The sequence below is a fragment of the Mauremys mutica genome, chromosome 2 (assembly GCF_020497125.1).
Source record: "Mauremys mutica isolate MM-2020 ecotype Southern chromosome 2, ASM2049712v1, whole genome shotgun sequence".
NCBI lineage: Eukaryota > Metazoa > Chordata > Testudines > Geoemydidae > Mauremys > Mauremys mutica.
The window spans coordinates 28817415-28831319 of NC_059073.1; the positions used below are offsets into that span (position 1 = coordinate 28817415).

A 13905-nucleotide genomic window follows, 5' to 3' on the forward strand; every position below is an offset into this window, starting at 1 on the left:
AGAAAGACACATAACAATAGATTCCTTCTGGCTTAAACCCCAAGATAAAAATTGTTGTGCTCTCAACAGCCATTTTATTCCCAGAAATGAACATAACTGTCCTTGACTAAATTACAATATATATCATTAAGACAGAGAAAATATGTACATAGCATCTAATGACGGTGTTATGAAAATAACTGCATCATTAATTGCTATGAAGGTGAGTAAACCCAGTAAAACTGACCTTAAAGAATATTATAAGTGCACTAATTAGCACACTAATGCTCTGAAATAGATCTCCAATGGCATGTACAAAAGCTGCCCTCACACTGGCATTGGCCAAAGCTGGCTTCTGTTGAAGAGCTGATATATGTTCATTGGCTTGTGCTCTGTGACTATGTCCAGGCCCAGTTTGGTGCAGAGTCAGACTTAATCTGAAAGAGATACAATGCTGCAAATATCAGTGAGATCATCCTGTCTAAGAGAACAACAAACACTTCAGTCTCACACTCCTTAATGCAAAAGGTAAGCAATAGCAAGCGTATGTGTAATATATGTAGATATTGTCCACTCCAGGAAATCTCAAAATGATTAAGTATTTTATATACAAAAAAAGACAACTCACATGACATTGGCTATCACTGCACAACCAGAAGTAATGAGCATCACTGTAGCTTCAATCTCATAATTTGGTTGCAGCAGTCTCATGGTCGCCAAATATGTCAACACGCCAGTCACCACCCAAATGATTAGCATCGACATCAAAGCACCCAGAATTTCTAGGGGTTAAAACAATTGAATTTTAAGGGCATTTTAAATAAAATGCAAGGAATTGGCTAATGGATTAGCACTAACTCTTTCCCCATTAGAAAGCAGTTCTTATGTGTTTGCAGATCCTAATATTCAAATCATGTTGGGATCAAATAAATCTGGTTTCCCCGGGGTTGACACTTGTTGCAGATTTACGGGGATGGTTTGGGAATGATGGATTCATACATGTTCCCATGGGCTTACAGAGTGTCTGCTGGTTCACAAAACAGGAAGGTGACATACACCTTGGGATTTGTGCCCAATTGCCCCAGAAAACACCATGTGAAACTGAAATGAATTGAAGCCTCAAGATGTCTGCAGATATCCAAATGGAGCACACAATTGCACAAACCTTTAGTAGACTGTACATGAATGCAAGTCCTGTTTCTGTACAATGGTGAGTGCCCATGTGGGGTCAGGGCGAGGCAGTGGGGAAGGAAGACGGATGGGATAGGGCAGGGGGGAGAAATGGGGATGACTGAGTGCCAGCTCCTTACTTGTGGGCATCCATGCCAGAGGTGTCCAGAGAAATGGGGGGGCATGTGTCCCCCCACTAGCTACAGCTACGTATCGCCTTTGGGGAGGATAAGCATGCTCCAGGCTGCAGCGTGCCCGGAACTGCCTGCGGCTGACAGCTCCTGCCTGCCTGTTCATTGGCTTGTGCTCTGTGACTATGTCCAGACCCCTGCTGGCCATGTCCAGACCTTGAGCTCTCAGCCAAAACAGGAGGCTGCCCTGTAAGGCCCATCCAGGGCTGCCCAGAGGATTCCGGGGTCCCGGGGTCTTCGGCGGCGGGGGGCCCTTCCGTTCCGGGACCCGCCGCCGAAGTGCCCGAAGACCCGCGGCGGGGGTCCCCCCGCCACAGAATTACCGCCGAAGACCGGGCTGCACTTCGGTGGCGGGTCCCGCTTTGGCGGTAATTCGGCGGCGGGGGGGGCCCCCGCCGCGGGTCTTCGGGGCACTTCGGCGGCGGGTCCCGGAACGGAAGGGCCCCCCGCCGCCGAATTACCGCCGAAGACCGAGCTGAACTTCGGCGGCGGGTCCCGCTCCGTCTTCGGCGGTAATTCGCCGGCGGGGGGTCGTTCCGCTCTGGGGCGGAAGGACCCCCCCCCGCCGGCGAAGAGCGGGAGCGAAGAAGCTCCTGCGCCCGGCCCCGCAAGAGTTTTCCGGGCCCCCTGGAGCGAGTGAGGGACCCCGCTCCAGGAGCCCCGAAAAACTCTCAGGGGGGCCCTGTGGGGCTCGGGGCCTGGGGCAAATTGCCCCTCTTGGCCCCCCCCTCTGGGCGGCCCTGGGCCCATCTCTGGGGGGAGAACTGGAGTGGGGTGGAAATTTGTCCTGTGGGTGGCTTCCCAGCTATGGTTCCCCATGGCTCAATGGTTGGGATCACCCCTACCCCTGACTGTCCGGGAACACGTGTCGATGGACATGTGCCTAACTGGGCAGCTACAGCAGGCAGGTTGGTGTATATATTGCATGGATGCAGCCCACATAACACATAGAGAGCTGCATACGCGGCCCACAATGGTAAATAGGTTGAGAACCACTGGTCTAATAACTTTGGCTGTAACATTCTCCAGTACTATATTCTTTTCTTCTTTGAGGTTCCATGACTTGCTGTTTTCCAGTTTCTGATGTATCCTGGGAGCTTTGAGAACATTAATAGATTAGTCTCACAAACCCGCAGACCTGTGCCTGATCTCAGAATACTTTCCCATGTACATGCTATGACGAATTACCTTTTCTATTTCACATGGTCATATGACAGTACATTTGGTACCTGCTCTGTGCCATCCAAAAGTTAACCTTTTAGTGGAAGGTTTAGATGATAACCACAGTGAGCAAAGGCTAATTAGGAAACTTGTCAAGTCAACCAAGATGTGTGCTGCATCAGTTATCACAGCAAGACTTCCTGAAATTTGTCCACCTGTGTAAAACAAATACATGCATATAATAGGACATGTATCCAAGACCTTATTCGTTATAATAAAACTAAGGAAAACTTCATTTACAATGATAATGTATGGCATAACTTTAAACTCTTTACAGACTAGAAGAAGTTTTTATCCCATTCATGCATTCAAATATTCCTAGTCCTGAAAAAAGTTGCATCTTAGGCCTGGTCTACACTAGTGGGGGGGGGGGGTCGAACTAAGGTACGCAACTTCAGCTACGCGAATAGCGTAGCTGAAGTCGAACTACCTTAGTTCGAACTACTTACCCGTCCTCACGGCGCGGGATCGAAGTCCGCGGCTCCCCCGTCGACTCCGCCACCGCCGTTCACAGTGGTGGAGTTCCAGAGTCGACGGGAGCGCGTTCGGAGTTCGATATATCGCGTCTAGATGAGACGCGATATATCGAACTCCGAGAAGTCGATTGCTACCCGCCGACCCGGCGGGTAGTATGGACGTACCCTTAGTTTTACTGAAGCATACAGTGGCTGGTAAATCTTCAACATGTTGTAACTCATTAGAAATGTGGTTTAATTTCTATTTTAAAGTGGGAGAACAACTGCAGTCTTAAACATCCTGAATTACAATCCCATTATGCCCCTAATATCTCCTCACAAATCACTGACGTTTTTGTCAACACAATATGGCCCCGATCAAACTTAGCAACACTCATGACTCAAAAATGGGTAAAGACGGCTTTGTTTGTTTCCTGACCCAGGATGAGTGGTTCTCTGGCATAATGTAGAGCAAGGGTGGGCAAACACATCTGGGTGGGGAAATTGTATGCAGGACCATGAACCTGGGCTGGGGCAGGGGGTTGGGGTGCGGGAGGGAATACGGGGTGTGGGAGGGGTGTGGTATGCAGGAAGACACTCAGAGCAAGGGGTTGGGGCAGAGGAGGGCTGCAGGGTGCAGGAGGGAGCTTGGGGCAAGGGGTTGGGATGCAGAAGGGGGTGCAGAGTGCAGTGGGGGCTCAGGGCAGGGGTGCAGGGAGGGGTGCAGAGTGTGGGGGGGGCTCAGGGCAGGGGGTTGGGGGTTTAGGACAGAGGGTTGGGGTGTAGCAGGGGGTTGTGGGCTCAGGGCAGGGGTGCAGGGATGGGTGCAGGGAGGGGTGCAGAGTGTGTGGGGGGGCTCAGGGCAGGGGGTTGAGGGCTTAGGACAGAGGGTTGGGGTGTAGCAGGGGGTTGTGGGCTCAGGGTAGGTGGTTGGGGTGCAGGAAGGGTGCAGAGTACAGCAGGGGGCTCAGGGAAGGGGGTTTGGGGGCAGGGTGCAGGAGGGGTTCGGGGTGTTGGCTCCGGCCTGGCACCACTTACCTGGAGCGGCTCTGGGGGGGCAGCGGCGCGCAGTGAGGCTGAGGCAGGCTCCCTGCCTGTCCTGGCCCCGCGCCACTCCCGGAAGCGGCCAGCACCATGTCCCTGCAGCCCCTGGGAGACAGGGGGCAGAGGGCTCCACGCGCTGCCCTTGCCTGCTGGTACCTCCCCTGAAGCTCCCATTGGCCGCGGTTCCCCATTCTTGGGTGGCAATCCCGCAGGCCAGATCCAAAGCCCTGACAGGCTGTAGTTTGCCCACCCTTGATTTAGAGCAACCTAAATGGTCCCGCTATTGGGGGTAACTTTCCTGGCTAATGCACTACCCCGGTGAAGTGGGCTAGCAAAAGGATCTGAGTCCTCGCTCCCACTTCCTTTACCAGAGGCCTGTCTGACCTCAGAGGCTCCTCTTCCACTCTCCTGTGTGGCAGAGTCCTCGTAACCCCAACAAGGCTGGGCCCAGGATTCCTAGGGGGCTCGACCCCCAACCTTGTCGTGGTCACTTAGGGTAGGGGCTAGGGTGACCCCACTCCGGGGTGCTCTCTCTGCCCTGATGCTTCCCTGACCCACTAATCATTAAATACAGTTCAAAGCAAATACAATTTATTAAGCAGCAATCAATTAAAAAAAATAAGGAAAAAATGAGAAAGGTTAAAGGAAAACACATCAGCCCGTTCTGTGGCACAGAGGCAACACAACCAGCATCTCTGGAATGTCAGAGAAGTTCAGTCTGTTCCTCACAAGTCCCAGGCCTCCTTCTCAGGCCCTGGCTGTGCTGCAGGATGCTGCAGGTCGGACACTTGTCTGGCGGCTCTAAGTGGCAGGACCCTTCTTTCCAGTGTCGTCTCCGCCCCGTCGGAGTTACAATCCCCCTCCAAGTCTGGCCTGCAGGGCCCCTTTGCTGGGGGTGTCTCCCTGTGCTGGGCCCGCTGCCGAGGGTCCCCCTCGCTCTCCCAGCTGCTCACTGCACTCGGCTCCGGGACTGCTCCAGCCCCAGCTCCACACTGCCTCAGCACGGCTGCTGCTGCTGCTCTGCCTTCAGCTCCCTGGGCTGCTGCTCTGGCCCCTCTGGCTCTGGTTGCTACAGCTCTGCTCCCAGGACAGGTCCGCTCTGTGGGCTGCTTCTGTGACTCTGCTCCCAGCCCTGACCTGCTTCCTGGGCTGCTTTTCTGCCCCTCTGGCTGGCATGGCTCTGCTCCCCAGCTCAGCTTGGGCCCCTGCTTTCTCCTTAGCTCGGCCCCACTCTGTCTGACCCAAGTAATTCCAGCTCGGGACCCCCCTGGCCTCCTGATTCCCTGATTAGCCTGCCCACCCTGTCAATCAGGCTGACCTGGAGCATTGGCCTCTCCCCATTTCCCCTGGGGACTGTCAGTCTCAAGTCCTGATTTCCCATCGACCCTTCCCCTTTCTTTTAGTACTGGGAGCTAGCCAACAAAAACAAGAGTCCCCTTACATAAAGGCAGTGAACAACAGTAAATAGGATTTAAGGAAGAATCCAATAGAAAGCTAGTATGTTTGGTGCCCTATTTATGTGATATACAGTATAGTATTTTGGGTAGGGGAAGGGAGCATTACATTTGCCATATTAAACCCATCATTTTTTATATATAGGACATGCTTTAAGCTAGTCACACTATAGACTATAGGCTGATCTAAATTATGCCAGAGAAACTAAAGGTTGCTCTAAATTACACCAGCTGCCAATGGTCACATGGGGCAAATATGGCAACCAGGGATCACAGAGATGGAACCATTATGTCAGCTCTGAAACTGATGACTTAGTAGCATAGAGCTGTGTGTGGCATAAAACGCACAGTAGGGTGGCCATAGTGCTGCTAACACTCAGGGCCTATTACTTCAGTCACATCACACTTTTTTTTTACCCTTTCTGAATCAACTGATTAATTCAGCCATGCCCAACTCACCTATTGATCTTAACCACACCCTGATATGAATACCAGTAAAAAGTCTGGAAAACATTACAAAAAGCAACATACCATTTTCAGACTTTATGAGGAAATCTGACCCCTAAGTATATCTCCTGATTGTCTGTGGTTCTCTTAACACCCACAAGGTGGCAGATACCGGTTCAAATTCCTCTCCACATGGTAGGTGAATCTTGTTAATCTGTATGCATGGCCAGATTTTCAAGTGCTATGTGGCTAGACAACATAGTTACTGTTCAGAAAATAGCTTGCTCCACAGGTGGTACTAGGCTTAAGTCTTTGTTACCCTGCAGGTGCGGCTAGGTTAAACTGATACAAAGTGATATGTTTCATCTGGCAAACAGTGTTTTCTCCAACAAGATCCTTCCCAAATAATTATACTGTAAGTCACACATATAGGACACAGAACATTCTTCTGTTCCTTATAAGTGTCATTTACTGCTGCCTACAGGTTACTTCCCAAAATGGAGCAGCAGGGATTCATTGCAGTGAAATGAAAGAACACAACAGAACAGAGATTATCCAAAATGTGAGGGGGCTCTGCAGGACAGCTGGTCCGCAAATGGATTTTTCCATCTGGCAAAAACACCAAAAAAGAGGGGGGTTTTTTTTGAAGAAACAAAATCATCCTGAATAGGAACAAGAAGCCAGAATCTGAAGTTTGCCACAAAACAAAATCCCACAAAAAACAAAGCAAAAAAACCCGCCACAATCATTTCAGTCAATCAAAATATTTTGATTTGATAAAACCAGAATGAAATGTTTTGAATCTGACTACTTATTTTTACATAAAGCAAATTTCAAAATGAAACTTTTCCATGCCAAGATGTTTCAACATTTCCAAAATGTTTTTCCATTTTTCCCCATAACAATATTTTGTCAAATGGATATTATTGCACAAAAAATGAGGTGTAATCTAAACAGCATTTTCTGACCAAAAACTGTTATGATGAAAATTTTTGATCAGTTTTACTCTGCATGAACATACCAACTTTTCAGTTGTGATACATCACCTAAAGCTGCACTATAGATATTTTCTAGGTAGATATCTATTTAACACAGTGACATGCAACATGTTGCAATTATAAGAAGCTGGAATATGAGATGTTTTTCTCTTAACTTGGCATACAGACCACAAAATGCTGCAACATCCTTTTACGTTTTGGATACTTTACTTCCATTCTGTGTTTTTTTTCATACAGAATTACAAGACCCCCCCACTCTGCTCAGCTTGAAATTCTGAAAGATGATGCCAAAGAACTATTAGACATATTGCCCAAGATGATGCATGCCAAGAGGTGTCTCTTTGAAATCTCCTTGTGCTGGTCCCAGCAATGTGGGCATGGCTTCCCTTTTAATTACATGATATAGTTAGGCTTCTATCTACCTCAAGGTGCCAAAATGGAACTGAAATCTTTCAGGGATTGTCCCAAATCCACATTTTGTCATTAATTGCAAATATCCCCATTTGAGCACCCTTACCTTCATAGATTCTAAGTCCGGAAGGGACAATTGTGATCATCCATGCTGACCTCCCGTATAGCACAGGTAACTGAACTTCCCTCATATATTTCATAGAACATAACTTCTAGAAAAACATCCAATCTTGATTTTAAAATTGTCAGTGATGGAGAATCCATCATGACCCTTGGTAAATTGTTCCGATGGTTAATTACTCTCATTCTTAAAAACGTCTTCCTTCTTTCCATTTTAAATTTGCTTAGCTACCACTTCCAGCCATTGGATTGTGTTAATACTTTTCTCTGCTTGATTGAAGAGCCCATTTAAAATATATGTTCTACATTGTGACGGGGTATACCTGCCTTGCACTGGACAAGTTAACCCCATATTGTGGGCTGAGGAAGCCACACCCTGTCACCACTGCTGGGCATGCTCCAGCTGAAGCCTCAGTATAAAAAGGAGCAGCCCAGCTCAGTCTGGGCTGATCACTAAGGGGAAAGGACACACACTGCAGACTCGTTCTCAGGAGCTGGTGGATCCCCAAACCATGGAGGCCAGGTGCACTGAGACCCAGGCAGATACCCGGCTGCCCATGGAAGCCAAAGAGTGGATGGAGTCATCGGGAGCTTCACCAGCTGATGACCCCAGAAGACCGGTGGACAACTGCACAGGAAAACAGGGTAGGAAGTTGCCCAGGGGAATTAGCCTTTTTCTGGTTGTAGAACTGGGGCAAAGTCAGCATGTTTTGGATGGATTCCCGCTGACCGAGTGGTGAATACAGTCACTTCTGACAGGCCCTCCTCCTACGCTGGCTGCAGCCCATTCCCCCCTGGCCACTAGGCCTTACAGCCCTTCATAGGAGGGCTGCCATATTGACTCCAGCCACTGAGCTGTGCAGCTTTGCAAAGGAGGGCCACCATATTGACTCTGGCTACTGAGCCATGCAGTCCTGCATAGAAGGGCCATCTTATTGACTCTAGACATTAGGCCGTACTGCCCAGAGGCTAAGGGCAGTTTCTTGGACTCAGACGTGGGGCTGTAACATCCCTTCCCCCTCCCCCTGCCTCGTGACACCCATTTCTTATAGACTGCTTATAAACGGCAATCAAGTCACCCCTTAACCATGTCTTTGTTAGATTCAAGGGACTCAATCTATTTAGCTTATCACTATAATTCATGTTTTCTAATCCTTTAATCAGTCTTCTGGCTCTTCTCTGAACTCTCTCCAATTTATCAACACCCTTCTTGAATTGTGGGCACCAGAACTGGACACGGTATTTTAGCAGCGGTCACTCCAGTGCCAAATGCAGAGGTAAAATAACCTCTCTACTACTACTCAAGATTCTCCTGTTTATGCATCCCAGGATCACATTAGCTCTTTTGGTGACAGCATCACATTGGGAGCACCTGTTCAGCTGATTGCCCACTATGATCCCCAAATCTTTTTCAGAGCCACGGCTTCCCAGAATAGACAACCCAGTTCCAGTTTCTCTGTCCCCTCCCCTGCAGAACCCAGCCAGAGGGCCAGATGCCCATACCCCTCAGCCCAGATACCCACACTCTCTACCCCCCAGAGCCAGCTGCAGGATGTGCCCCCCAGCCCAGACACTCACATGCACCCTCTACCTGCCCAGTGCCCATGGATCCAGAGGGAGAAACAGCCTGATGCTGGGTCTTGGGCTTATGTGGAGTTTCCTGCACATCGCCTCCTTCCTTCACGGCATGCTGGGAACTGCAGCTGCTGCAAACCCTCCAGCTCCTCCTCCCGCTCCACTGGCAGTGTCTTCTATTTTCAAGCTGGATTCTGCTGGGTCCAGCAGCCTCTAGTGGTGGCCAGCAGCTTTGCAGCCCATTACTGTGGGGGAAAAGAAAATTCTGCACAGAACATTAATTTCTGTGCAAACTCTGCATTGTGCAGTGGTGCAGAATTCCCCCAGGAGTAATCCTCATTTCAGCTGCTTATCACAGCTTTGCCTACAGGAGTATTTTGCCCTTTAAGAGGGGATGGGAGGATAAAATGTTCTTTATTTTCAAGAGTAAGGCTTGTATTATAGCTATAAAGTTTATTTCTTTGTAGCCATATTCCCAACAAACGGCTTTGTGACTGATTATTACTCACAGTGGTTGTTTATTGCTTTGTATACTACAAAGCAATAGAAATTGTCAGTCACTCAATGGTCAATCATCTAGCACATGCTGTCTAGCCTAATGATTAAAAAAATAAATATATGGTTCATAATTGCAATAATCCCCATAGACTGCTGTCTGTAACTGCAGTTAATAACTGGTTTGTCAGAGTTTAATGGTCTGAAACAAAATGGTTTTCAAGCCTGTTACTTAGCTGTCACTGCAAAAATCTGAATGATTCATTAAGCAAAAAGAAACATTTTGTTAACATATCATCTGTCCTTTCAATTATCCTCTAGCAATGCTGTATTCACCAAATTTAAGCCTGCTGATTACATAGCTTTGTTAATAAAGCATTACTTCTGTCACTGGAAATTACCATATGGAGATAAATAGCATGCACCAAATTTCACCCAGTGAAATTCACCTGACCCACAAGTAATTTATGCAAGGAAAGTATGTGTGGGGAGGTGATGAAGAAGTTGGGGAGAAAAACTCTCCCTGTAATGGACAACGAAGGTAGAAGACAGCAGGGCAGTCTCTCAGTGACCACAGCTCCAGCCAGTAGTGTAGACAGATGTAAACAGAGTTGCCAACTTCTCACTTGGGGAATATGGAGTGCGGTTTAAGTTAGTTTACATACTTTTTTTTTTACCACTAAACCATTGGCTTCAGCCTATAGGCAAGACGGCTGGAGAAGCAGACAAGCCCTGTACTTGCATGGGGCTTAAGGGGTACGAGGTCTACATAATCGTGGATCCCATAGTCCTTCCCTGGCTGTCCTCTACAATACTATGTGGGGCTGGTGTGGAAAAATCCCTTTCAAGTGCACAGGTCTCCCTCCATGCTGCCTCACGCTACCACAAGACAAGGCTGATGTGGCATGTATGGCGTTATACTGACCTCACACACTACATCTCTCATGCACAACACCACATCTCCAAAATCTCTCACTGATATAGAAGATGCTTTCCCAGGATTTAGAAAAAATATTTGCATCCACTGCTGTGAGGTACATATATATGGTATGGAGAAAGAGATGGGATTTGTTTTACAGGGGGAAATTCAAAGCAGCATCATAAAACTATTTAAGGGCTGGAAGGACAGATTTCTGAGGAAAGATTTAAGGAAATAAATATATATAACTTCGCTAAACAAACAGCTAAATAGAAGGAGGTGAAGGAGGGATGAAAACATAACTGCCCACAAGTATCAGTGAAGTATAAATATCAAGGAGGGAGAGGCATTGCTTAGAATGATTCCAGGGGCTACAAGTGCTATGGGAAAGAGCAAAGGAAAAGTTAGGCTGACTATCAGGAGACAGGTCCTAGGAACAAGGCCTCCTAGACTGTGTAATAATTTACTGCCAGCTGGATCCATTTTAGAACTGGTTGGAACATTTTCTACAAAATGAAACTTTGCCAAAAAATGCCATTTCATCAAAACTGAAATGTTGGGTGGAGAGATACCAGTTTAGACAATGTTTTCACTGAAGAGGGAGAGAGATCAACTCTCCCACTCTATAGTCTGGTGGTTAGGGCTAGTGAGAGGTGAGAGACCCAGGTTCAACTCTCTGCTTTGCCTAATTTGGGGTAATCTGGGTCTCCCACATGCCAGGCCTGTGCTCTAGCAACTAGGCAACACGCATGCCTCTTCCCAAATTGAACAGCTTAGGTTTTGATCTGAATATGGACATTTCAACCTAACTCCATTTTCATGAAAACCTTCAAATGGGTTTGTTTCATTTCCAATGCAGAACAAAAACAACATTTAAAAACCTTCAAAAGTTGCTGAAAAATGGAATTGTTGTCCTCTGGCCACCTCCAATCCACTCCAATGATTGCTCTTTGCCTACAGGGCTGTACCACATCCCAGTTTGGGGTTTTCACCATTTGAACTTGTGTATGGCCGCGAGGTTAAGGGCCATTACAGTTGGTGAAGCAGCAATAGGAGGGGTTTACGCCTTCTCCAGGAACTAACATTCTGGACTTTGTAAACAACCTACAAAACACCCTCCGAAACTCTTTAGCCCTTGTTAAAGAAAACCTAAACAATGCTCAGGAAGAGCAAAAGGCCTGGTATGATAAACATGCCAGAGAGCATTCCTTCAAAGTAGGGGACCAGGTCATGGTCTTGAAGGCGCTCAAGGCCCATAAGATGGCAGCGTCGTGGGATGAGCCATTTACGGTCCAGGAGTGCCTGGGAGCTGTTAACTATCTCATAGCACCCCCCACCTCAAACATAAAGCACTCCAATTCTCCAAAGACAAACCAACAGTCAAATCTGAAGCTTTTAAATCCACCCTGATGTAACTCCATTGACTTCAGTGGAAAGACACAGATGATGAACATGACCCTGGAATTTACTCAAAATGCTTTAAGACTGTTGTATTACACTCATTTTATATCAGATCCTACTGATGGGTGACCCTCAAATGTTTGCAGACCTGCCAGGCTTGGATAAACCTATCAAATCTCTGAATCGTATCCAAAGTTGATAAGGTCTGGAAATAGGAAAGGAGGCTGTCTCATAAGAATTCCAGAGCTTCCTGATTTGAACCAGCCTTAAACTGTCAGGCCAGTCTATTATATGGATTATTCCCTCCATTCGGGATCCAGCCTTAATCCTTAAATGACAGTCCCATGAAAGTTTAAAGAAATTCACTAAGAAAGATAACAGATTTTTTTTTTAATTGGAAAAGATTGGGATTAGTTATTTATCCCAGCTGGTTCGCCCCTCTATAATGAAGATCACAATAGGTGCAGAGAGAGTGACAGCAAAAGGATTCAAACATCACTGACCTTGAGAACAATATGAAATTTCCTTGATGGCAACACACAGTTGTACTCACCTATAATTTCAGCAATCATGAAGATGAGACAAATTATTGATGCTGCATAGAGCTTTCGCTTGGCTTGACATTGTTCTATTTTTCTGCTCTCATAGGCTGTTGAGTGGCTATGGCAGTGGTAAAGTGGATTATCTTCAGCATCCTCTGATTCCTCCTGGCATTCTTCTTTGTTTAAATAATTCTGCTGCAGTCCCATCCTAGGAGATTGAAAGAACCAGAAGATTTCAAAGCTATTTCTATTCAGGGGTACACTCCTGCAATCCCACACCTCTGTGCCTAATCACTGAAGTCAAGAGCCTCATTGAACCTCAGTTGGACTACTCACATGAGAGGTTTACGCACATGAGTAACGGGTACGCAGGGTGAGGTTCGAAGAAATCGTGGATCTTCAGTTTGTTCCGCATGGGATTTCCATTTTTATGCCCTGCTTCAGTGCTCTTTTCATTACACACCTAAGTTAGTCATGCCCAGTGCAGCCTTCATAAGATGTGCACATTATGAGCTGAGCAAAAACAAAACAAAAAGCTCCGTGCAAATGTACAGCATGACTTGCAGAAAGTCAGAACTCGGGCAAATCCAAATCAAATTTAATGGAACATTCTCAACAAGGGCTAGATCCATAGAAAAGTTCAATGTTCTACTCCCAGCAATTTTGATAGGACTATGAGTTTAAAAGGGGCCACAATTCCTTTTTTATAATTGAAAAACTTCACTTATCCCACTCTCTTCATACTCAAAAATAGCTGAACTGTTTCTCAAACCTTCCCTGTATGCACACCCCAAAAAACATCTAGCTTCAGGCAGAGACTAAGCATGGAAATTGCCAGCCCAAAAGATGAAAAAGGATGAGTCACTATAAGCAGGGGATGCTTGGTAGCCTGGTCCCCATCTATGCTACTCAAGTGGCATAAAAGGAGCAAACATTCAGCAGAACTTGCTGCTAGAGAATCCCCCCAACATACAGCAGCTTCCTAGTAAATTTAGAGCTGCCAGAACACCTCAGTCCTGTCCCCTCTCAAAGCCTCCAACATAGGGGATACCAGGGGATGGAAGGAAAGGGGTATGGTTAGGATCCACTGAACTGCAGCTGTCCTCAGCTGCTGAGTGGCCCCTGTGGCCCTTGTGCCAAGCATATTCTAGAGAAGTCCTGAGACTGCTCTAATTTAGGGGCCAGGTGGCTCCAAGATGGTTTTGTAAGTGCCTTTGTTCTCTACTCCTTTATTCCTGCACTGAGCAAAGCTTGGATGGAATAGACACTGGCCCAAGGGGTTAGAATAGAATCCACTATATAACTTCAACTACAGTATTTATTGCTGCAGCAGCTGCTTCTGGTGTAATAAATCCAACAATAAAACTCCCTTGCCATATTTCCTGAATTGCTATTGTAGGAGTGCGGTATGATAATCAACTATTTCTTCCCAATGCTACATATATAAAGTTTATAAAATCATACGCTCTACCCATCTACAGTC

The 13905-nt window shown here is 46.9% G+C and overlaps 1 protein-coding gene across 1 annotated transcript in view; it reads right to left on the bottom strand.

The window, feature by feature from the left end:
• The window catches only part of SLC30A8 (solute carrier family 30 member 8), a 38873-nt gene that overhangs the window by 9401 nt on the left and 15567 nt on the right, over nt 1-13905 (bottom strand). Inside the window, exons 2-5 of the mRNA XM_045006829.1 lie at nt 12434-12630; nt 2570-2716; nt 608-761; nt 227-416 (exon numbers count right to left, since the gene is read on the bottom strand). Of these exons, the coding sequence (XP_044862764.1) occupies nt 227-416; nt 608-761; nt 2570-2716; nt 12434-12630 (688 nt within the window). The remainder of the gene's footprint in view (nt 1-226; nt 417-607; nt 762-2569; nt 2717-12433; nt 12631-13905) is intronic.